This window comes from Poecilia latipinna, unplaced genomic scaffold, assembly GCF_001443285.1.
Source record: "Poecilia latipinna isolate Pla-1442-1.1 unplaced genomic scaffold, P_latipinna-1.0 Scaffold488, whole genome shotgun sequence".
In the NCBI taxonomy this organism is placed as follows: domain Eukaryota; kingdom Metazoa; phylum Chordata; class Actinopteri; order Cyprinodontiformes; family Poeciliidae; genus Poecilia; species Poecilia latipinna.
In genome coordinates, this window is record NW_015113104.1 from 513961 (window position 1) to 535297 (window position 21337).

At 40.4% G+C, this 21337-nt stretch overlaps 2 protein-coding genes across 5 annotated transcripts; one reads left to right on the forward strand and one right to left on the reverse strand.

Annotated features, from left to right (window-relative positions):
- Nucleotides 1-117: 117 nt before the first annotated feature.
- hdc (histidine decarboxylase) lies at nucleotides 118-4748 on the reverse strand. Its single transcript, XM_015039819.1, has 12 exons — nucleotides 4670-4748; nucleotides 4352-4524; nucleotides 4135-4248; nucleotides 3923-4045; nucleotides 3691-3828; nucleotides 3460-3603; nucleotides 2739-2805; nucleotides 2460-2622; nucleotides 2227-2317; nucleotides 2043-2141; nucleotides 1820-1921; nucleotides 118-1586 (listed from the first exon to the last, which is right to left on the reverse strand). Exons 1-12 carry the CDS (start codon nucleotides 4695-4697, stop codon nucleotides 816-818), a joined length of 2013 nt encoding a protein of 670 aa, XP_014895305.1. The 5' UTR covers nucleotides 4698-4748; the 3' UTR covers nucleotides 118-815.
- A 3386-nt stretch (nucleotides 4749-8134) lies between these two features.
- Nucleotides 8135-21321, forward strand: usp8 (ubiquitin specific peptidase 8). 4 transcript variants are annotated; one of them, XM_015039884.1, is made up of 20 exons: nucleotides 8135-8242; nucleotides 8807-8981; nucleotides 10440-10584; nucleotides 10668-10753; nucleotides 10851-10989; nucleotides 11098-11140; nucleotides 11286-11457; nucleotides 11656-11818; nucleotides 11921-12062; nucleotides 13029-13306; nucleotides 13392-13868; nucleotides 14024-14098; nucleotides 14198-14496; nucleotides 15265-15486; nucleotides 15565-15775; nucleotides 16439-16441; nucleotides 18086-18322; nucleotides 19490-19632; nucleotides 19706-19838; nucleotides 19917-21321. In XM_015039884.1, exons 2-20 carry the CDS (start codon nucleotides 8878-8880, stop codon nucleotides 20073-20075), a joined length of 3231 nt encoding a protein of 1076 aa, XP_014895370.1. In that variant the 5' UTR covers nucleotides 8135-8242; nucleotides 8807-8877; the 3' UTR covers nucleotides 20076-21321. The 4 variants fall into 4 exon arrangements, with proteins under 4 accessions (XP_014895370.1, XP_014895373.1, XP_014895372.1 ...); XM_015039887.1 differs by having other exon boundaries at nucleotides 13392-13853; XM_015039885.1 differs by having other exon boundaries at nucleotides 8142-8226.
- The last annotated feature ends 16 nt before the right edge of the window (nucleotides 21322-21337 follow it).

A 21337-nucleotide genomic window follows, 5' to 3' on the forward strand; every position in this document is an offset into this window, starting at 1 on the left:
CACACAGCAGTTCCTCCCTAATGATTATGTTCAGGAAAGGCTGGACACAAAATCACCTAGCCAGGAGAACTTTTTGTGTTAAAGAAAAAAGTAAAAGGTACATTCAGTTTTTAGCAGCAATCGTCCATCAACAGCTTAGTCAAAAAAAAAAAAAAGATAAATAAATTTCCACACAACTAAACAGAACTGCAAAACCAGGGTTACCTTCTACAGTAATAAAAATTAGAGTATCTATATTTAGTTGTTGGTAGCAATAGCTTTGTCAGTAAAAAAGAGACTAGACACAAAAAACTGAACTAGAAATACTTTCTTTGATGCAGTAAAAGTAAAAGTATAGAAGGTACATGTCAGCTTTCTGGCTCAATTAAAATAAATAAAAGGTTGATAGCAGTGGCATTGATCCAGGAGTCCTTTCTATGATAATGAAACACAAAGTGTTATGGTATATAGTTAATGGCATTAGAAGTTTGAGCTGTGACTCAATTCAGACAACTCAAACAACCAAACAAAAAAATAACTGGCTAAACTCAGATAACCTAAGTCTGAAGTACTTTGTATTGTATAAAGAAATAAACAAAGTACGCTCTATAATAACTGAGAAACAAAAGAACATGTATGCTTGCAGTTAGTGCTAGTAATAGCTCCATCTACGACTCGGTGAGGAAGAAAACCAGAGTGAAACACAGAAACGGTGAGCGGGGTGTACTTTTATTGGAAATAAAAACAAAGAAGACACAAAGCTTACAAAAAATGTATTTTTGTCGACATTATTGAAGGTTGCGAGCTGACTGAACTGCCGTTCGTTGATTTGAGAGTTATTGAGGTTCGGCACCATTGGCACTTTCCAGTGGAGAGGTAGGAGGCGAGTTTGCAGCAGGGGAAGAGAGCATGAGGTTCACCCTCCTGCAGCTGGAGGAGAGGGCTTTCTGACCGGTGTGCGCCACCTTCAGAGGGCAGTTTAGCGGGTGTCTGCTGCACTGGGCCCACTGGTTGCAGAAACTGGGAACACTGTAGAACTTTGTCAGCTTTTTCAGGACCTGTTTCCCCGGAAGACTCGAAGGCATCTCGGCGATCGTCGACATAGGGCCGGATTCTGTGGCTGACGGCACGGGGAGGCCGTGCGCTCCGTCCTGCAGACCAGGTGTCGTTTCACAGTCAAAGCTAAACAGCGCCCAGTAGGGCAGAGGCTCGCTGCTGCAGCTGAGGGAGCGCATCGGCCTCCTGGGTCGATTCCAAGCTTTGTCGATCCACAGATCTATCTGAGCCTTCTCCAGCTGGGTGACCACGTCTTCCTTTTCGTCAGCCATGGCGTCCAGGTGGGGATCTGGATTCCCTTCTTTCCCTGGAGCCTTTTGCACGCCGGATCTCAGCTGGCCAGCTTTGTTGAAGCCGAGCTTCTCAGTGAGCAGAGTGTCAGCAGTTTTAGAAATAAAGGCCCAGTCCTTGAGGATGTCTTCCGCCGTGGTGAACTGTGACGTCACCGTGAACCGAATGATGCGTTTCATGTGGATTTCTGCTGGGATGAGGTACATGGTGCCAGAACGGGTCAGTCTCCTCAGCAGCTCCTGGGTCAAAGCGTTTCCTCCCTGGAATAAAAAAAAATATATAAAAAATAAATACCAGTATGTATAAAAAATAGTTGAAGAGCTAAATCTGTTTCAAACCTATCTTGTTAAGCATCATTGCTTGTCCCTTTGACCAAGGTGTGATGAGGACATTCATGCAATTTGGCAGTAATTGACCAAAGGGCATGTTGCCTCATACAAAAGATAAAGCTTTTCTTAGCACATCTTTATTGTTTAATGTCATGTTTGCGTACTTTCAGACAGAAAACCACCAAGCCGAGATGTCTCTCAGCAGGAACCTCAAAATTTGGGTCACTCCTTATGTGAGACTCCAAGAGTTTCGCCATCTCAATCCCCTAAAACAGAAAAAAAAATGTTCCTGAACCTCCACTAAGTGGATAGTTTCACATTTATTTTGTTCAATATAAGATATTTGTTCTGTGATTGTTCACAATTGAAGCGCGTAAAGCCACTTGCATGTCTGACATGAGCCTGGAGGTTTTTCAGCCCAAAGGAGCGCATGACGAACCAGAGCTTCAGAGATCGGAAACGCCGGCTGAGGGGAATTTGCCAGTGCTGGACGTCAGGAGGAAAAGAAGTGTTACTGGGCGACGAAGCTACTGAAGGTTTGACTTTGTGAAAAACGCGAGGATTCTGGTACCATAAAGTCTGTGGCTGCCCGCGAGTTTTCATGTCTGAGGTAGACGGGATCCACACTGAAGGTCTGCTGGAGTTTATGTTTGTCCTTTACCCTAAAAAAACAACAACAAAAAAAACGCAATTGAGTCCATCATCTTCACTCAAAACATCTGATTGATTCCCTCCCAACCCTCCTCCTTTGAAATGTAAAATGTTAATTTGATTCAGAGGGTGAGACAATGTGTTCTGACTCACCAGAAAGCTGTGCAGTCAAAGTGAACCATCATCCACTTCGAAGGGTTGAAAACAAAAGACTGTGCGAAGTCGATGCCCTCCAGGGACCAGCGCAGCTCTGGACAGAAGTAGGCTGAGCCGGCATAGGCAGCATCAACATGAAGCCACAGTCCCTCTTCTTCACCTGTGTTCAAAAAAGAAAAGAAAAAAAAGCTATTATTTCCATCACTGCGAATGAAGCAGAAAACACAGATTTTGTCTCATCGATGACATATTTTGAAGTGAAGCTTGGAGACTCACAGATTGGTCCCAGTTCGGAGAGCTTGTCGAATGCACACACTCCTGTCGTTCCTAGAGTTGAACACAGCTGAACAGGAGGGAAACCAGATCACAGAGAGATGTGTCAGGAAATGCTAGTGCAATTAATTCACCTAATTATTATTAACATTATATCCCTGTCTATTTGTGTCTCTTGTATTTTTTTTTTTTTTAGAAATTTGCTTTTCTTAGTGACGGATGCTTCCAATGCCTCTCTAGGTTTTGATCTTTTATATTGTAAGAGGTGAAATGTTCTATCCTCTTTTTTTTCCTTAGTGTTTTGGGCTAACGATCCAAAGCAGATCTTGCTTTTGACATGCCTGATCAAACATACATGAAGTTTTTAATACAGTACTCCAATACAGTTTATAGTTGCTAAATAAATCGTGTTATTTGCTGCGTCGTGGTTTCACACTTTAAAGAAACCATAGACATTAAAGAAGATATATGAGAAACTTATTAATACAAGCGATGAATTCTTTGCTAAAACTCTGCCAAAATTAACTTTTTCTGACTTTTCTTCACTCCACGTGATTGTGCTCAATACGGAATAATTAACAGGCTTTAAATTGTTTTAAATAACTACAAAGTGTACACTGTGACTCACTACTTAAAGAGCTCAAAATGCTCTAAATATGTCAAAAACATAAAACACCAGTGACTTTTCCTCATCAAAACATCAACAAAACGTTTTAAACTATACCATAAAGGGAACGAGGCCCCTTCTCCTGTCCTCCTGAATGGCTTGCTTCAGAGTCTCTCCTCTCAGTGACAGCTTCTCGTCTGGGGGAAGAAACCTGATCTTCACCAGAGCGATCAGACCTGCCTTCTCGACCGACGAATGGGCCTGCAAGGGCAGCCACAAAACAAGTCCTGGTTTGTCTCAACGGATCAATGGCGGGGCAGTCGCTGACAGAGAGGAGGCAACGTGGACCTGGTCTGAAGCGTAGGCCACCAGCGTTGAGTTGAGAACCGAGTCGTCCACTTCCTGGTCCAGCTCGGCCTTCAGCTGCAGGATTTTGTCCTTCCTGGCCGCCAGAAGAGCAACTAGCGTCCCCTCACTGACGGTGCTCTAAGAGTTGTTAGGTCGAGGGGGGACGGAGGGGAGAAATCGTGAGGTCCAGGCAAAAGCAGAGGATTCAAAATGGAAAATGCAGTTTGCAAACCTGCAGCAGACCTCCACCCATGCTGTCAGGATGATGATGCAGGAAGAAAAAGGGAAGCCCCAGCGCTTTGCACAACCAGTCCATCACATTCATTTCCAGCTCTGTGCAGGCTGGGCTGGAGGCCTGTGTTAACAGAAAGTCAAGAATCAGAATTACGTTAAGATACACAGCCTCCACTTTTTGGGGGGTTGTGTGCCGTGCTGGGCTCTTACCCAACTGAATCCCACACAATTGATGGCGTCGGCCAACATGTCCCCCAACATGGAGGGCCATGAGGTCAGACTGGGGTAGTAGGCGTGCATGTGAGGGCTCTGCCAGTGAACCACCTGGACAAAAACAGAAGAAAACACTCAAGATGCTGCATTAAGTGTAGAATCCTTTTTTTTTTTTTACATTTGTTGACATGACGGGCATTGACAGAAATTTCACCCCGGGCATGATGACTTTCTCAACGTCGTTGAAGATGTCCTCCCAGTCCTCTGGTTCGGTCGGCGCGGCTTCGGGAAGCAGCTCCCGCATGTAGCCGGGTTTCACGTCTGGGATGACTCTCCTCTCCCTGATCGAGCTCAGATACTTTGTGATGTAGTCCACCAGCTCCTTACCTGCACAGTAACATACACTGAAATCACTCCGATGTCCCCAGTTGTTGTTTAATTTAGTTTAATGTTTTACAAATTTACAGCTGACTTTGCATGTTTATCTGTCATGAAATGGAGTAAATGCAGTAAAAAGAGAGCCTGTAGTTACCTCTGCGGTTGTATTCCTCAACCTGCATTTTTGGAGAAGAGTCCTGTCTTTAACTGAGCAGAGCTGCAACTGGCTGCAGAGATGTGTTGTGCACTTGTCATCAGGGATCACAGGACTATATAGACGTCGTTGTGAGGAACACGCCCTGAGTAAGTGACGCGACTGAACCATCGAGCAGATGCTTTTCATGTGTTATTCTAGTCATCTACCTTTATGCGCCTTTGGTCTGTGAGCGTTGAAGCATTCATGAGTGCTAGTTTGGAAATGTAAACTCAGACAAAATATTTGGTACATTACAATAACAGTATCTCTGCAATGAATTATAATTTTTTTTTTTACGTGGAAAGCATTTGTCTTCATAAAAATGTTCTCCATTTTCGTTTATTTTCCCCCCAACAAACAAGATTTATCCCCAAAGATCATTATCTTATGAAGAAAAAAAATCATTTTAAAAAAAAGGGAAAGAAAACTATCCAAATGAACCTGGCCCTGTGTGGAGATGTAACCTCTTGTTAACTTATATTAACTATTGTTGAGTACATGTTTTGAAAAGTTAGGTTTAATTGCATTAGGCATTACCAGATCTAATTTTATTCAGTAGAAAAGTAGGCAGCAAAATCTCAAAAAAACATCACATTATCTCCAGATATTACTACATGCAGCAGTGGTTCATCTTTATTAAAAAAAACCCATAAGTTTTAAGTTGCTTAATTCACAGTGTTTCATCCTAACCTGCTTTAGATTCTTCCTCCAACTCCCAGGTTACCTTGTTTTTCCTCAAACCTTTTTACCGTACCCTCCTGGTTTTTGTCTCTTCATTCCCTGGTCATTCATTGTTACGCCCCCGTACCCAGATAATGCTGAGACTCCATTGAATCCCAGTGAGAAGCGTTATTCATAAATGGAGAGAAGGGCAGACATTCCAGGACCATCAACAACCCATCCAGAAAATCACAAAGGATCCCAGACAAGATCTGGAGCTCATTTGAGGCCTCCCTTGGCCCAGTTAGGTCAGAGTTTGTAACGCAACAGGAGTATGGGCGTGTGAGGTTTCCAAGTTTTAAACCATAAAGCCCATAAACGCACTCCTCTAAAACATTTTGATGATTCCCAAAACTTTTACGAAAATATTCTCTGTACATTTGTCTGACACAAAACTGACAAAACATTTTAGAAAATGCGATTCCGTCAGCTGTGAAGGTGTGACGGCCTGGGTGTGCTCTGGTGCTTCAGGACCTGGGGTGAATTTTACACCAAAACAGAAGAAAAGAAAATACAGTAGGACCCACGTTTTCACATTATCGCCTGAACACAGTTCCAAGACATTGTTTGAGCATTTATAAGGACCGGTGAATCTACAAACCAGACAAAAGTGAGATGCAGGTGACATTATGCAAAATAAATGAACAAAGAGCAAACAGTACAAAGATGACATGAGGCCAAAACCATCACATGTCGCAACTTATGGCTGGCTTTTAAACGGCATGACAAAAGCTGCAGCATCACCTGGACTGTTCACACACCGGGCCGTTTCCTGGGCTTTGTGCTCGACATGTGATACCACTTACATGATCTCACTAGTGTTTAATCAGGGAGCTCATTCAGTTTCAAGCAAACAGTGCTTTGGAAAAAAAGACACTCAGGAAAATATTTGAGGCATTAACTCCTGCATCTTCATTCATCAGGACAGAAAGTGCTGGTCTGATAAACACACAATGTTATCAGGAACCTTTTTTATACAGAAGCTTTTTCTCTCTGTCATCTGAAAGCAATAGGATTTTTAGTTTTTTTTACATATTAGAATAATGCTATATTTTTTCTTTAGCTTATCTCATTGAAAGGACCATGTACTGTATTTTTAACTTGCCCCAACTTTTCATTTGCCCTATATTTAAATTTCTTATAGCTTTTTCTGTGTCTATAAATGAATTGTCAATTTAACACACATGAACATGGATGAAGTTTGAGTTTGTCTCAAACTTCATTACAGAAATAATTATAAAAAAAAACCCGTCTCTGTAACAGAAATGTTTTTTCATTTCATTGCCTAGTCGCTGCTTGCTCATAAATATTCAAACAACCGTTACGTGAAATCGAAAACAGTGCGACTATTGTGCCTTTACCCTTTTGTTGCTTCACATCTGAGAGCCTGATGAAAGCAGGCTGAATTATAATTGCACAATTGAGGACGGACTGCTACTTGGTGACATCAAAGACAAAGTGCTTTACGTTCGGTCCTACTTTGGTTGTTTTATTCAAATGAGCTGATAAGACCTGATTGACATCTGCCTTTATTACAAAGAAAAAGTCCATGATTCAGAAGACATGAAATATAATTATTTTCATTTTTAAGTAAACTTTAATGACAATTAAGACAAAATATAAAAGAAAACAGGAACTGTTCATTATGTGAATGCAATGTAGTATTTAAATTTAAACAAAATACATTTACACAACACTGTAGGTGCTTAAGTCACATTGTAAGCCAAATTATCCTATAGATGTACTTCAAGAAAAATATCCACCTGAAAATATTAATGTTAGCAAAACTTAAATTGAAAGGTGAGCAGGGAAATATTAACTTAGGATAAATTCTTAAGGGGTAATTTTGTTAAAGCGACATAAATTTCAGTAAGTTTCTAAACTGAATAATGTTGATTAGGAAAGTATTTAATTTGTTTGATCTGTCAGGATATTTTTTCCCAAACAGTTTAGATAGATCTTTAAATAACATCTCATTTTTAATGAATTTTTGAATGAAATAAAAGATTATACATTATTTAATTAATAGGGTTTGCCTTATGAATGTTACCTCATGAATATGAGGACAAGAAAAAAAAAAAAACAAATACCGTTAGCTAAAAAGTTTATTTTAAATTTTACTCCTATTGTTCAAAGGCTTAAAAATCAATTGGATTATAATATTTTGGTATGCTTTTCCTTCTGTAAATGGCTAAGTGCAGATATGCAGCTGGAATATGGTTATAAAATAATGACTGGAAAAACTGTCTAAACATGATGGTATTGTTAAAAAAATTCTTTCAAACTACAAAGTGAAAGAATTTCACTAAGTGGGAAAAAATAAATTAAAATATATTGAAATGCAAATTAATTAACAGTTAATAACTGCTCCAGCTGCATCATTGGCATTACATCATATCACCTTTTTCTTTCAATAATTTGGTTACTCTTGCTTTATTGAGTAGTAGGTTTTAAAAGACAAAGTACAAGTGTCTGTGAGACTTGTCTGTTCTGCGGGGTGAGCCTTTTCTACTACACAGTACCTTAGTTGATATCCATTTTTCGTTTCGATGGAAGTTGTAAGTTTTTTATTATTATTTTTATAAGGTGATGGTTCAGAAAACTGGGAGTCTTTCTTTCCCCTTTCTTTTTACGCTCCAGTCCAGTTGGTGGCGGTATTGAGCTGCCGAGCTGATTCTAAACAATAACAGCCTAATGATAGGAAGAAGAAGAAAGAGGAGGAGGAAGCGGAACAAGAAATCAGAAATCAGCTGTCAAAAAAGTAGCTTAAATGTAACCAGCAGGTTGGAGAAAAGATAATGTTGTGTTGAGGTAAATTTTAGTAAACAGCTCTTGCTACGTATTTTATTGTAAAACAAACGGAAAAACTTGTAGGCGTCGCGTTGAATTCAGTTGTAGCTGTGAATGTCAGAGCAGTAATAGTTGTGTAGTGCGCTATTCCACAACGCAACATGCTAACGCAGCTAGGCAGCTAACTAGGAAGACAACAAAAACAAGTTCACATTTTATGTCCTAAACGGTTCATTTATGAATAAAGGAGTTGGTGTTTACAATTTACAGCGCAAGCCCTCTTTAGTAGTCCGTCAGGTTAGGTTTGACCATATTATTAGAAGAAGTCGTCCTAGCTAACGTTAGCGAAAACAACTTGATGTTGTTGTCTACAGCTAACTAAAGCTAGCTAACATGATGATAGTGAAAGTAACATTTACGGTTGTTTAAAATGACTTTTAAGCACTAAATGGAAACCGAGTTGAATATGTTTCGCCTGAATTGTGTTTTATCGTAATGACTTTTTTTTATGTAAGCAATTTTTTTCTTATCTTCACACGAATACTGGTTTTTGTGTCCTTTTAATTTTGCTTCTAATGTGTTTAGAGATGTCCAGAGGTTGTGTAAGACACTGACTGGTCATCAGCTTGTGAGCTCTGAACTCATCGCCTACAAAGATGCCTGCAGTCTCCACAGGGGCCAAGGAGTTGTATTTATCCACATCTCTTGGTGACCTCAACAAAAAAGCTGAAATTAAGCCCGACAAAACGAGCACCAGAAGGTAATCATGTTTACATTCATCAACCCAGTGTGAAAAAAGAAATACCAACTTGCAAAAGTTGTCAGTTGTTTATATTTATTCATATTTACTGTCAATCATTTATAAAAGTGAATGTAATTGAGTAGTTTAATTGAAAAAGTAAAATAAATATATAGATACATTACACACAGATTGACATATTTGAGTATTTATTTCTTTAGCAAAAACCCATGTACCTTTTTTGTGTCTGGAATAAAGATATGATGATGATGACTAAATTCTCCTTGAGTATAGATTGGCACATAAATGCAGCATAGACTGAAGGTGATCCGGCTGTGACTGATGAGGTGTTGAGGAACCTCATCAGCTTGCTTGCCTTTTTTTTTTTTGTCTGATGTCTCGTGGTTTTAAATCTACCCAATAGATTCTCTACAGGCTTTAGGTCAGGCAGTTTGCCAGCCAACCAGGCAAAGTAATGCCATTATCATTAAACGGAAATGGTTCTTGTAGCAGTGCGGGTAGGTGCCAAGGAGAATGAAATCAGCATCTCCATAAAGTTTGCGAGCAGAGGGAAGCAGGAAGTGCTCTGAAATTTCCGGGCTGAATTTGGAGCTGATTGGACCTACTGGTGAACCAACAGCAGCAGATGACACGGCTCCTTTATCATCATTGGCTAGCTTCACAGTTAGCTTAGATTCTGTCCAGTCTTCTTTCAGATTCTGAGACCTTGATTTCAAAATGAAAGGCAAAATTTTACTTTCATTAAAAAAAGATTAGAACCACTTCACTTCATTCTGCTTTCTGCATATATTCAAACTAAGGTGCTTCAGTTCTCACATTTCCTGTTTCAGGAGTGGCATGACGAACGCAACAGTCATAGCTTACGTTTTGTATGCGTCTGTGTTTGATAACTCTTGAGGCTCTGATTGCAGTGGCAGCTCAAGACTTGTGGAGTACCACCAAATTCCTGAGTGGGCTTTGCTACACATTACTAGATGTGGTTTCTTCTTCTGCTTGTGCAGCTTTTTCTGCCATAGTTTTTTCTTTCCTCTCACCTTTGTTTATTCGTGGGTAGTTCACTTTTTGAAGTCAGCTGCTTTGGCAATGATGTTTTGTGACTAATCTGTCTTTTGATGTCAGACTGTCCAGACTGTAGTCTTGTCATGATTGTGTTGGCAATAACACAAAATAACATTTCTGTATGAAAAAAAATAATTTTCTTAAATATATGAAATCAGAATAATGGATATCACCTTGTAAAAAAAATCTATATATTCTGTTTTACTATTTTCTTTATTTAATTTGTAAAATATTTATAAGTTAAATCAGTTTCACCTCTTAAATTGAATTAGTTAAGTAATCAAATTATACTGAAATAAACAAACTTTTTGATGATGTTTTAATTTAATATGCTTTACCTGTAAGGAGGGAGTTTAAAAAATGAAACAAAGGTTCTCTGTCTTCTTTTCTCTGCTGCAGCTATGTTCAGAGTGCCTGCAAACTGTTCAAGGCGGCAGAGGAGTGCCGTCTTGACAGGGATGAGGAGAAAGCTTATGTGCTGTACATGAAGTACTTGACGGTTTATGACATTATAAAGAAAAGGCCAGATTTCAAGCAGCAACCGGTATGACAACTTTGATTTGAAGTGACTAATTTAATAACCTTATCTCGATTAATACTTTTTTTTTTCCGTCTCAAATTGTTTAGGATTACTATGTGACTATGCTTGGAGCAAATAGCTTTAAGAAAGCCATTGAAGAAGCCGAGAAGCTGTCTGAAAGCCTTAAACTCAGGTTAGAGGCTGTGCTCAGACACAGTCTGGTCATGCTTTAAGATTGCACGCAAGGAGTTGTATTTTATTATTTCAAGTTAATTTTCTATTTCACTCAGGTATGAAGAAGTGGAGGTGCGGAAAAAGCTTGAGGAGAAGGAGCGATTGGAGGAGAAGAAGAAAAGGGAGGAAGTAACGGAGAAAGATGGTCGAAATTCTCCAAAAGCCTCAACAATAAACAAGAAGGACAGCAAAAAGGTGATCAAATCAACTACTCAGCATTTTGCATCCGAAAGTGAAAACACAATACAAAAATGTTTAAAATCCTGTTCTGGTACTAATGAGAGAATTGATTTTGTGTGTAAGGTGAAAGGAGAGCAGAATGAACTGAAAAGTGTCATCACTAAAGGTAAATTACACAAAAGAAAAATCACAAAGATTACTGTGAAATTTTGCTGGTTATAGTTCTTTGACGTTTTCGTGCTGATTGAGCTTCTCTGGGTTTTGAAAACGTTTGCACAGCCTGATTAAATATGGTTTGCTTTTCATTTTAGCTGCACAACCAGCAGGTGGCATCACAGCTGAGAAACTTTTTAACATGATGAAGGATCAGACCATATCAGTTCTGGTGATGGACGCCCGCAGCCACAGGGACTACGAGGAGTCTCACATTCAGGTCCCGACTCAGACCTGCATCAGTGTGCCGGAGGAGGCCGTCAGCCCAGGGTGAGAGACGACGCTCCGCTTTATTTATGCAGCGTCAAGCCACAAAAGAGCCATATTGGGGGAAGAAAGACAGGTCCACTTCATAAATGTACAATAAAATAATTGTACATAAATGAGATCAATTTGGGAAAAGATTTAAATTTTCTGCATGTCTCAGTTCAGTGTGCCTTCTTAATCTGTTTTGTTGCAACCTTTCAGGATCACTGTGAATCTGATTGAGGCGAAGTTGCCCGACGCGTCTAAAGATCACTGGAGGAGGCGAGGAGTTGTTGACTATGTGGTTCTGCTCGACTGGTTTAGTTCTGCATCTGACCTTAAACTAGGCACCACCTTGATGAGTCTAAAAGACGCCATTTATAAGGTAATTGTGTCTTTCCTGCCTTGTGTATTTTCTCTGTGTTATGTCTGAATGAGGAGGTTAATTTTATAGCGATGCCAATGATTTTCAAACACTTTTTCACAGTGGGACAGCCTGACCATTATGCGTAGTGAGCCACTGGTGCTGGAGGGGGGCTATGAGAACTGGCTGCTGTTTTATCCAATGTATACGACCAACGCTAAAGTCCGACCGCCGAGGCAAACGATCACCAACAGCCTACCACAGCGTGAGTATCACCAGCCCTGCGTTTTTACAGAAACAACTAAACTTCAGCGTTGATTCTGACAACGTTTGTTCAATGATCGTTTTTACAAAATCTGGGTTGTGTTGTCAAAATTAAACCTGACTGGCATTACGTCTGACGACAAAAACTGGGTCAGAGGAAATGAGTGCTTTGTCATGAGCTAGGGTCATGTTCATGGAGATCAACATTCGTTCAAAGAGCGTCATGTTTGGAAATCAGTGTTCTTGTTTTTGGTCTTCCTTATTTGAGATAACAAACAGTAAAAACAGATAACGTCAGAATGAATCATGGTAGTTTGACCTTGGAACAACGGCTGGCTGTTCCTGCTTGTCCCCCCTTTTATTTTCATATCAGTAATCACTTAGATTAAGTGCACCCTTATGTGCCTATGGTTGAGATTTACTGCTGAACCCATAAACACCATTTCCGATCTTAAACCAGAATGACTGTTCTGGATGTTTCCACACAGCTGGATTAATGACATAGTTATCTCCTTGGCTTGACATAAACTTCAGAATGAGCCATTCATTTGGCTCAGATATGTCTGGAACAGTAGGAAGATAAAACCATGTAGATAGATCAAAGTGTCAACCGATTGAGATCTTTAAGGGTAGACAAACATAGCCTTTAAACACAGTTTGTTTAAAGCAGCATTAACAAATAAAGCTCGTCTTATCAGGACGCCTGTTTGCAGGGATACAAAAATAAATATTGAAACGTGTGTAGTTAAAATATCTCCTTGCAGCATGAGCAACAAAATAGAAAGTTAAAGGATCAAACATCTACTGGATGAGACTTTTACAGTGGCGTATTAACAAGTCTCTGGCAGAGACCGAGCTAATCACTGCAACAACGTTGCCACACATCAGTCAGGGCCATGGTTATTTAAGCACAATGAGTTATTAGAATTGCAACGCTTATGTTTGTTATCTGCCATGTTTTGAACAGTGAACTTCAGCTACCCGTCTTTGGAGGAACCGAAGCCTCCGACTCCAACTCCTCCTGAGCGAGACATTTCACCTGAGCCTCAGGAACCAGCAGCTCCCACTCTGGTGAACGGCGTCTCACCCGCTGAGCCGCCAGCATCCAAAACCTCCCTGGTTGCCGACAGGTTGCCAGATACCATTGACCTCCCGATTACCGGACCTACTAATGCTGGGTTGGACCTGAGTAAGAAGGATCCTGCAGTCAGCCAGTCGCCTACAACAGCCAGAGTTTTCCCCCAGGTAATTCATCCATCCTGGAAACTTACATTTTACCAAGTATTCATTCAACTGTTACTCATCAGATGTTTTCTTCTCCACGGTTCAGTTTGACAGAACCAAGAAACCAGCCGATCAAACCAAGAGCGGCCAGAGCTGGTCTGCGATAGATTCAACCCAGAACGGCCCCATCATCCCTGACCGCTCAGCTAAACCTCCACTCAGCTCTGGCGGTTCTCTGTCCAAAGACGAGCAACAGCAGATACACTCCGAGGCGGTGGCCGTGATGGAGAAGGCCAAACAGGAACAGGAAAAACGCAACCAGGAGCGCCGCTTGGAAGAGGAGCGGTGGGAGAAGGAACAGAAGGAGAGGGAGGAAAGTGAAAAGAGGAAGAAGGAGGAAGAGGAGAAAAGACATCAGGAGAAGAAGAGACTCGAAAGGCAGACGGCAGAGGAAGAGGAAGACAAAGAGAAGAAAGTGTGGGACGACAGAGAGCAGAGGGGGAAAGAACAAAACCCTGACACGCCTTCGAAGAGCATGTCTCTGGATTCTCCTGCTCCCAACCACATTGTGAGTGAGATCAAGGTGAGACACTTTTGCTTTGTTTGATGATTTATTTTTAAGGGCAAAGCTAGAGAAACAGAACAAATTTTTAAGTTTTGGATTTGATTATGGTGGGGAATCTACCTTATAGCCCACGTTGATTGCAGCCTTTATGTGAATGTCTGTTTGGCTCACAGAGGGAGCCTCTGACTAGAGCAAGGAGTGAGGAGATGGGTAGGAGTGTGCCAGGCCTCCCTGATGGTTGGATGAAGGTATCACTTTAAATCTTGTCAATTAAAATTTCTATTTATTTGACCATAAGTGTTGCCTATTTCACCTCAGAAACTCTCTTCCCTCCTGTTTGTGGTTAGTTCTTGGACACAGTGACTGGGACCTACAGATACTACCACTCCCCTACAAACCGCGTCCACCTCTACCCTCCCGAGGTCACCGTCCCCCAGACCCCACCGTCCACCCCGCCGACCGCCAAACCTCGGTCCCAGAAGCCCGCCGAGCCCGACACGAGCCACGAGCGAGAGCGGGAGCAGTCCAAGCTGAAACGCTCCTACTCTTCTCCGGACATTAGCCAGGAAGTGAGCGAGGAGGCGCAGAAAAAGACGACCGCTCCAACCGCTGCTGCTGTCATACCCACCATCAACAGAGAGACCAAGTAAGGAGCACTTTTGTTGTTTAGTTTTTCTCTGTTTGGTATTTCTTAGAGCTAAATTGATCTGTGATAGATTTTTTTAACAGGCAATTTTTCATAATTTAGTTCAATTTTAATATACATATACTTTTCATTTAGTCTCTTTTTTTAGCCTTTTGCTTTTGATTCTGTGGAACAGATGTACTACTGTACACGTCAGAGTGAGAACCTGTTTGCATGATGTAGCATCATGCAAATCTAGTTTAGTTGGAAAGTTTTAAACTCCTTCATTTGCATCCTCCTGCACTCGTTTCTGCCCGTTTGTGCTTAACTTAGCTTTTAATAAAGGAAACTTAAGAGTTTGTAACATAATTTTTGCTGAAAGAGGTTAATTTATCTAGGATTTAATTTATCTAACTTCTATGTATGTAGAAGTACCGGTTTTTTTTTTTTTAATTGAATAAGGTTTTGTGCTTTTGCAACACAGCAAAAACAAATATTCAGTGATTTTGTAAATTTTGAAGGAGTCCTAAGTGACATTTGTGGCCCTGCATATTAAAAAGGACCTTGAATGCATCACTTTAAAGTGGTGAGTTACTCTTTGGATCAAATTGGGCTCAATTCACTTTAGAATTATTAATGCAATGGATTCTTACACTGGGAATTTATGCAGTAGGTGTGCTATAATAGTCTGTTGTGGAAAAGCCCCAAAGTGTTTTTCATCAGCTTTTTCTGCATCTTTGTCTTGCTGTTCCAGGACAGTAAAAGGTCTTCTCTTTCTTTCTCTCCCAGACCTGCCAGTGTAAAGGTTTACTCTAAAGTGGAGAGTGTGCGGCTGTCTGCGGCTAAGCTTCGCAACCTGAATCCCTCCTTCGGAGGTCTGGGCGCATCGCTGACTGGCCTTCGAAACCTAGGAAACACCTGCTATATGAACTCCATCCTGCAGTGTCTCTGTAACACTCCTCGCATGGCCGATTACTTCAATAACAACCTTTACCTTGAGGACATCAACAGGTGAGGTCCTCGTCGGGTGGAGCCTGGCGGTTCGGTGTGAAACAGTTTGACTGCATCTCCGTTACCTCTGTCTGCCAGGTCCAACATTCTTGGCCATAAAGGGGAGGTTGCAGAGGAGTTTGGAGTGATAATGAAAGCCCTGTGGGCCGGTCTGTACAAGTGCATCAGTCCGCGGGACTTCAAGAGCACCATAGGAAAGATCAATGATCAGTTTGCAGGCTATGACCAGCAGGACTCGCAGGAGCTGCTCCTGTTCCTGATGGACGGCCTGCATGAAGACCTCAACAAGGTGGGACACACACTTTCATTTAATACCAGCACGGAGCTTCCTGTTTATGCAACAGGATGTGAGTTAACATTTGTTTTTAAAAATATTCATTTAAATTAGCGCTGAAGCAATTAGTCAGATTAATCGACTATTGAAAGAATCAACTAATTTAGAAATCAATCATTAATTGGAGTAAAACGTCTTAAAAATAAAAGCCTCTTCCTGAAAAAACACTGAGCAGTAATTAAGTCAAAACTGTACAAAAAATAAATACATTTTGCTTTTGAGATGAAAAATCTTGTTTGTAAATATGTTCTGCCCAGAATTCCCCAAATTCTGTGAAATTCTCCAATTAAGCATCTTTTGCCATCCAGGTACTAATTGGTTAATTAAAGAAATAGTCAGCAGTTCAACCCTACACTGAATTTACAAGTAAAGCAGAAAGGGTTTATGTAAGTATTTTAGTATTTATTTAGCTGCAGATGCATCCTTTGCTACACTGTTACATTTTAGGGAATAAATGTTTTTCTTACTTCTTCTTTCTTTGTTTCTTTCTTTATTCTTTCTTTCTTAATTTTTTCTTTCTTTGTTTCTTTCTTTCTTTTTTTCTTCTTTTTCCTTTCTTTCTTTCTTTTTTTTCCATTTGTTTATTTTTCACCGAGTATCATTTTGATGGAAATTTAGAGAGTAAGTAAAGAGCTGTGTGTTTCTGCTCCTCCTGCAGGAGTGTGAATGTGCTCTGTCTGTCCGGTCCGATGCTCTTTCAGAACCTCTATGCATGTAGACCCAAAACATGTTTATTGCCTGCATCTGATTGTTTTTTTTGTTTTTTTTACCAGCTTCATGTGTATCTAGAGGTCTAGATAAAATACTGAGAGAGCAAACTAAAGTTCTTCAGGGTTTTTTTTTTCTTGAACTCCATAATTAACTCAAGACCAAATATTTCCAAACAATTCTTCTCAAAGCCAGTTTTTAATCAGATCTGTTCTTTAGAAGCTCAGTCTGGTACTGTGACGACAGCGAATCCCGACATTAGGTTGGTACGTCTGGTTTGATTTGGAAGATAACGTAGTGAAAACTTTGGATCAGTCGGTAAAGTGCATCTCTCATAACCCAATCTCCTTTCCATCACATTCCTCTTGTGTGATGTCCAGACCATCTGCCATCAGGTTGGCCCAGTTCAGGGTCCATTTGACCTTTTCTGAGATTTTAAATAATTCAACAACAATTTTTGATGATATTCGTGACCTGCCACTTGAACCGCCTTGCAAAAGTACTAGTATTCATTCAACTTCATCATGTTTTTGCTGCATAGCAGCCAGAAACTTCAATGTATTTTATTGTAACTTTGTGATAAACCAACTCAAAATGGTGCGTACTGCAGTTGTGAAGTGGAAGGAAGGAGATGCAATAAATGTCCTGGAATCCTGAGATGAGTGTTTACTAATTAGGTGACTTTTTGATTTCATTTACAAATGGCAGTAAAATGAAAAATAGAAACACATACTACACATTTGTAAAAAAAAAAAAAAAAAAAAAAAAGGGAAGTTAAGTATTTTCCTTATGATCCAGTTACTTTGTGTTCATTATTCATATGAAATCAGAATAAAATAAATTGAAGTTTGTGGCTATGCAACAAAACGTAAAAAGTTCAAGGGGTGTGATTACTTTTGCAAGGCACTGAATGTTTTCCTGCCCTTTCATGGTTGGATTGATCTGAGCTGCTTACTGATGCAGCTTACAACACTGCCTGACCAAAATTTAAACTATACATTTACATTGTCCTAAAACTACCACATATATAATTACAAGATAAATTGATCACGTTAATATACCTTGTTTTTTTTTTTTTTTAAAGTTATGATTATGGCATGCTGACGAAATGAAGTAGCTTCACTAAGCTTGCATTTATTAATTTTCCAGCAGATGTTGGATTGTTGATGTTAGTTCATTAGTAGTGAAGGAATCCTAAAAGTCATAAATCATGTTGTTTAGGACTTTATCTGTGAAAATGATCTCTCATATCCCTTTAATCAATCTTTTAACATTTCACTCAAAAAATTCACCCATTTTCATCTCATAAGATGTTTCAACACTCATTAATTTGAGAAATTAACACTTTGCAGCACAAGCACAACAACCTATTTGTTTTAAGCAGATGTGATGGCTCTTTATTTTTGGCCAGGCAGTGTGTAATATATATAAGCAGGAAGTTCTCTGGGTCTTTTCTGACAGCTTTAGATGAACCATGAAGGCATGTGCTACTAACCCGACATGCAGCGGTTTACCGTGTGCCACTGAGTTTTTTCTCTCTTGCCTCTCTGTTGTCAGGCCGACAACAGGAAGCGGTACAAGGAGGAAGAAAACGACCACCTGGATGACCAGAACGCGGCCAACGTGGCCTGGAACAAGCACAAGCTGCTGAACGAGTCCATCATCGTGGCGCTGTTCCAGGGTCAGTTCAAGTCCACGGTCCAGTGTCTGACCTGCCATCGCAAGTCACGCACCTTTGAGACCTTCATGTACCTGTCGCTGCCTCTGGCCTCCACCAGCAAGTGCTCCCTGCAGGTCAGTCACGGCCTGAACGCAGCGCTGGGAGTTTTCTCTCCAACAACTGCAAAAATGTATTGTTTACTGGTAATGACTGCCTACTTGTGTTCCTCTGCAAGTTTCACTCAGGTTATCATAACAAAGATTTGAAACGTTTCCCAAAATATTGCACTTTGTTTTGAAGCACCTTTTAGCATTTTTCAGCATTCTGTCTTCTTTGGTTTGATCAAATTTGCTAAGTTCTCCATTTTTTTTTATCTCACAGTAAAAACATGTCTTGTCCCTAATTTTTTAATCTGAGCCCCCAGATTTTCTGTTGGGTCTATCTTCATTCCAGCTTTAATTTTCTTCCCAGGAAGTCATTTTTTGAAGATTTTAGATTTATGATCATACTCGTCTCAAAGCTTGGGGTTAAACTCACTGGTATTTCAAGCGTCATTCACATTAACATAAAACTTCAGTTCAGTCTAAAGAATAGTAACCTCGGATCGTTCTGCTGCCACCTGGTGTTCATTCATGTACCAAACACAACTTCTTAGAACAAGAGCCTGTATTTAGTTTAATTTAACTCGCATCCCACCAGAAGGTTTGGGGAGATTATTGCCAGGTCTGGATGCTTGTCTTTTGGACCAGAAAATAGCTCCAGTGGTTTAAACTCGAGAATAAATCAATTAAATGTAAAGAAAATCCTACTGGAAAACTGGAATTTATTTCAAGTCCATCAGATTTATTATTACTGATGGCAGGTTCAAGACAAAGAGACTAAATGTTGGGACTAAATCACAAAGTGTCAAGAGTGTATACAAGTGTGTTATTTTTAATACTTTTTTCCTCTATTCTCTATTGTGACATGCTGAAAACTCTTTAAAACAATGTTTTTGTTATGTTCTTTGCAATATAAAAATCCGTGTATTTTAGCTGACAGGCTCATACCCGGTTTTCCAAACCAGAATTTACAGTCGAGTTAAATTAAATGTGATATTTGAGTATTTTTCATTACTATTTATGTTAATTATTCCAGAATACACCTTAAAACGCAATCACCTGAAGCTCTATGGATACATGGATATGACATGGTTTGCTCACATGTACAAAATGAACGTATGAAGGGACAAAAAGACGAGCAGCGCTAAAAGTCTTACTTGATGACATTTCTCCGGTATTTTTCTGCTCTCTTGTTGACAGGATTGTCTGAGGTTGTTCTCTAAAGAGGAAAAGCTCACCGACAACAACAAGGTGTTCTGCAGACACTGCAAAGCTCACAGAGATTCCACCAAGAAGCTGGAGATCTGGAAGGTTCCTCCTATTGTCCTGGTTCACTTAAAACGGTCCGTCGTTGTTGCAGGAGTTCAACGTTATGAGCACATACAGACTTTTAACTCGTCTAACCTCCTTCTGCAGGTTCTCCTACGAAGGCCGATGGAGGCAAAAACTACAAACATCTGTTGATTTCCCTCTGGACAGTCTGGACCTGGCCCAGTATGTTATCGGGCCCAAGCAGAACCTGAGGAGATACAACCTTTATGCCGTGTCTGTGAGTAGGGACGAGGCCAAACTGCTTCAGGGTGAGAAATAAATCTCAATCTAACCTTTTGTCTCTTTACCACTGCAGAATCACTACGGGGGCTTAGACGGCGGCCACTACACGGCGTACTGTAAGAACTCCCTCAAGCAGCGCTGGTACAAGTTCGATGACCACGAAGTGACGGAAATCTCCTCGTCTTCGGTCAAGTCATCCGCAGCCTACATCCTGTTTTACTCCACCCTGTGATGCCGCCGCGAGACACGAGGAGCAACCCGCACAGCAGCCACGCTTAAGCCTAGAGGTTATCTTCTTCTGCTCCGTGAAGAGCCTGGCTCGACGTTAGTTGTGGTTAATCGATCATGTATGGAGGACAAGGGAGGTCGCGGTCGAGCGAGCCACTTTGGGATCGTGACGAGCGAACGGTGGAGGCACTCTGTGCAGCGCTTCAGCTACTAGAGGACCCGTTAGCTGTTCAAACGATGCCACCTGTATACATCACTGATCATCCAGAAGCTAAACTGATGCTCATGCTAATCTGACTTCTTTACAATAGTTGTGTTTTAGGGCCGACGGTCGATTCAGTCATTTCTGTTGCAGATAGCAGTGATTGCGTGCGCAGGATTAACAGTTAGATGCCATGTACATTCTTAGCAATGCCGAGGATGCACTTAAAGATGTTTCTGTGTAAATAATTTTGTCTCTTGACCAAATTGTTTTGTTTTTTTTTTCTTTAAGAGTAGCAGCCAGTGAAACAAGACCATATAAGTGAGGACAAGACCGTTGGCTTCTGGGCTCTAGCTGTATAACCTTCTGCTGTTTGAAGGCAACAGGAGCGGCTGTGTGATCTTTTATTGAGATTTAGAGGAGGCCGGTTTTTGCTCTGTTCATCTTAACCCACATTGTTGCACATCCAATATGCAATCGCTTTAAGTTGTTAACGTAAAACACATTATTTGGACGGCAGACCTTTATTTCCACCCCAGAATGCTTTAAATCGACGCCGATGCTGGGATTTCATCTGTCTGTCTCACTCCAGCAGCCAGTGGCAGAACACTCAACATGTTCCTGTAATGTTATATTTACCTTCAGATTTATCATATTCAAACACTATTAAGAGCGACATAATGGGATGGATTATCTAGATTGTATTCATACATTATATATTATTTTTTGCATTATTTTGTTTTTGTTTACTGAGCCTGACGATATGAAGAACTGAGTGAATTTTCAGTGTTGGCTGCGTGACTCTTTGACCAAACGATTATGTGAGAAACAACGAACGAGACTGATGTTGCTTCTTAATGGAGCCAAGATTTAGAGTTTCAAGCATTTAACTACTTCTGAGTAAACTTTTATGGCCTAGCATGAAATTATAATCAGTTTTTCTTTTTTTCTTCATTCAATCTTTTATTCTCTAAATACAAATTGTTTAACATGATTATATTAACCTCAAAACAACTTGTATGACTATTTATTAAAACTGCTTCAAATGAATTGTCTGTGCTTTT

What these genes read in the sequence shown, in the direction of transcription:
- hdc (XM_015039819.1), bottom strand. Translation starts at nt 4,697, where the DNA reads ATGCAGGTTGAGGAATACAACCGCAGAG. An exon ending in AGAAAGTCATCATGCCCGGG is followed by an intron (nt 4,249 to 4,351) that starts GTGAAATTTCTG and finishes GTTTTTGTCCAG; the next exon opens with GTGGTTCACTGGCAGAGCCC. An exon ending in TTTGACTGCACAGCTTTCTG is followed by an intron (nt 2,318 to 2,459) that starts GTGAGTCAGAAC and finishes TTGTTTTTTTAG; the next exon opens with GGTAAAGGACAAACATAAAC.
- usp8 (XM_015039884.1), top strand. Translation starts at nt 8,878, where the DNA reads ATGCCTGCAGTCTCCACAGGGGCCAAGGAGTTGTATTTATCCACATCT. An exon ending in GACAAAACGAGCACCAGAAG is followed by an intron (nt 8,982 to 10,439) that starts GTAATCATGTTT and finishes TCTCTGCTGCAG; the next exon opens with CTATGTTCAGAGTGCCTGCA. An exon ending in CAGCCAGAGTTTTCCCCCAG is followed by an intron (nt 13,307 to 13,391) that starts GTAATTCATCCA and finishes TCCACGGTTCAG; the next exon opens with TTTGACAGAACCAAGAAACC.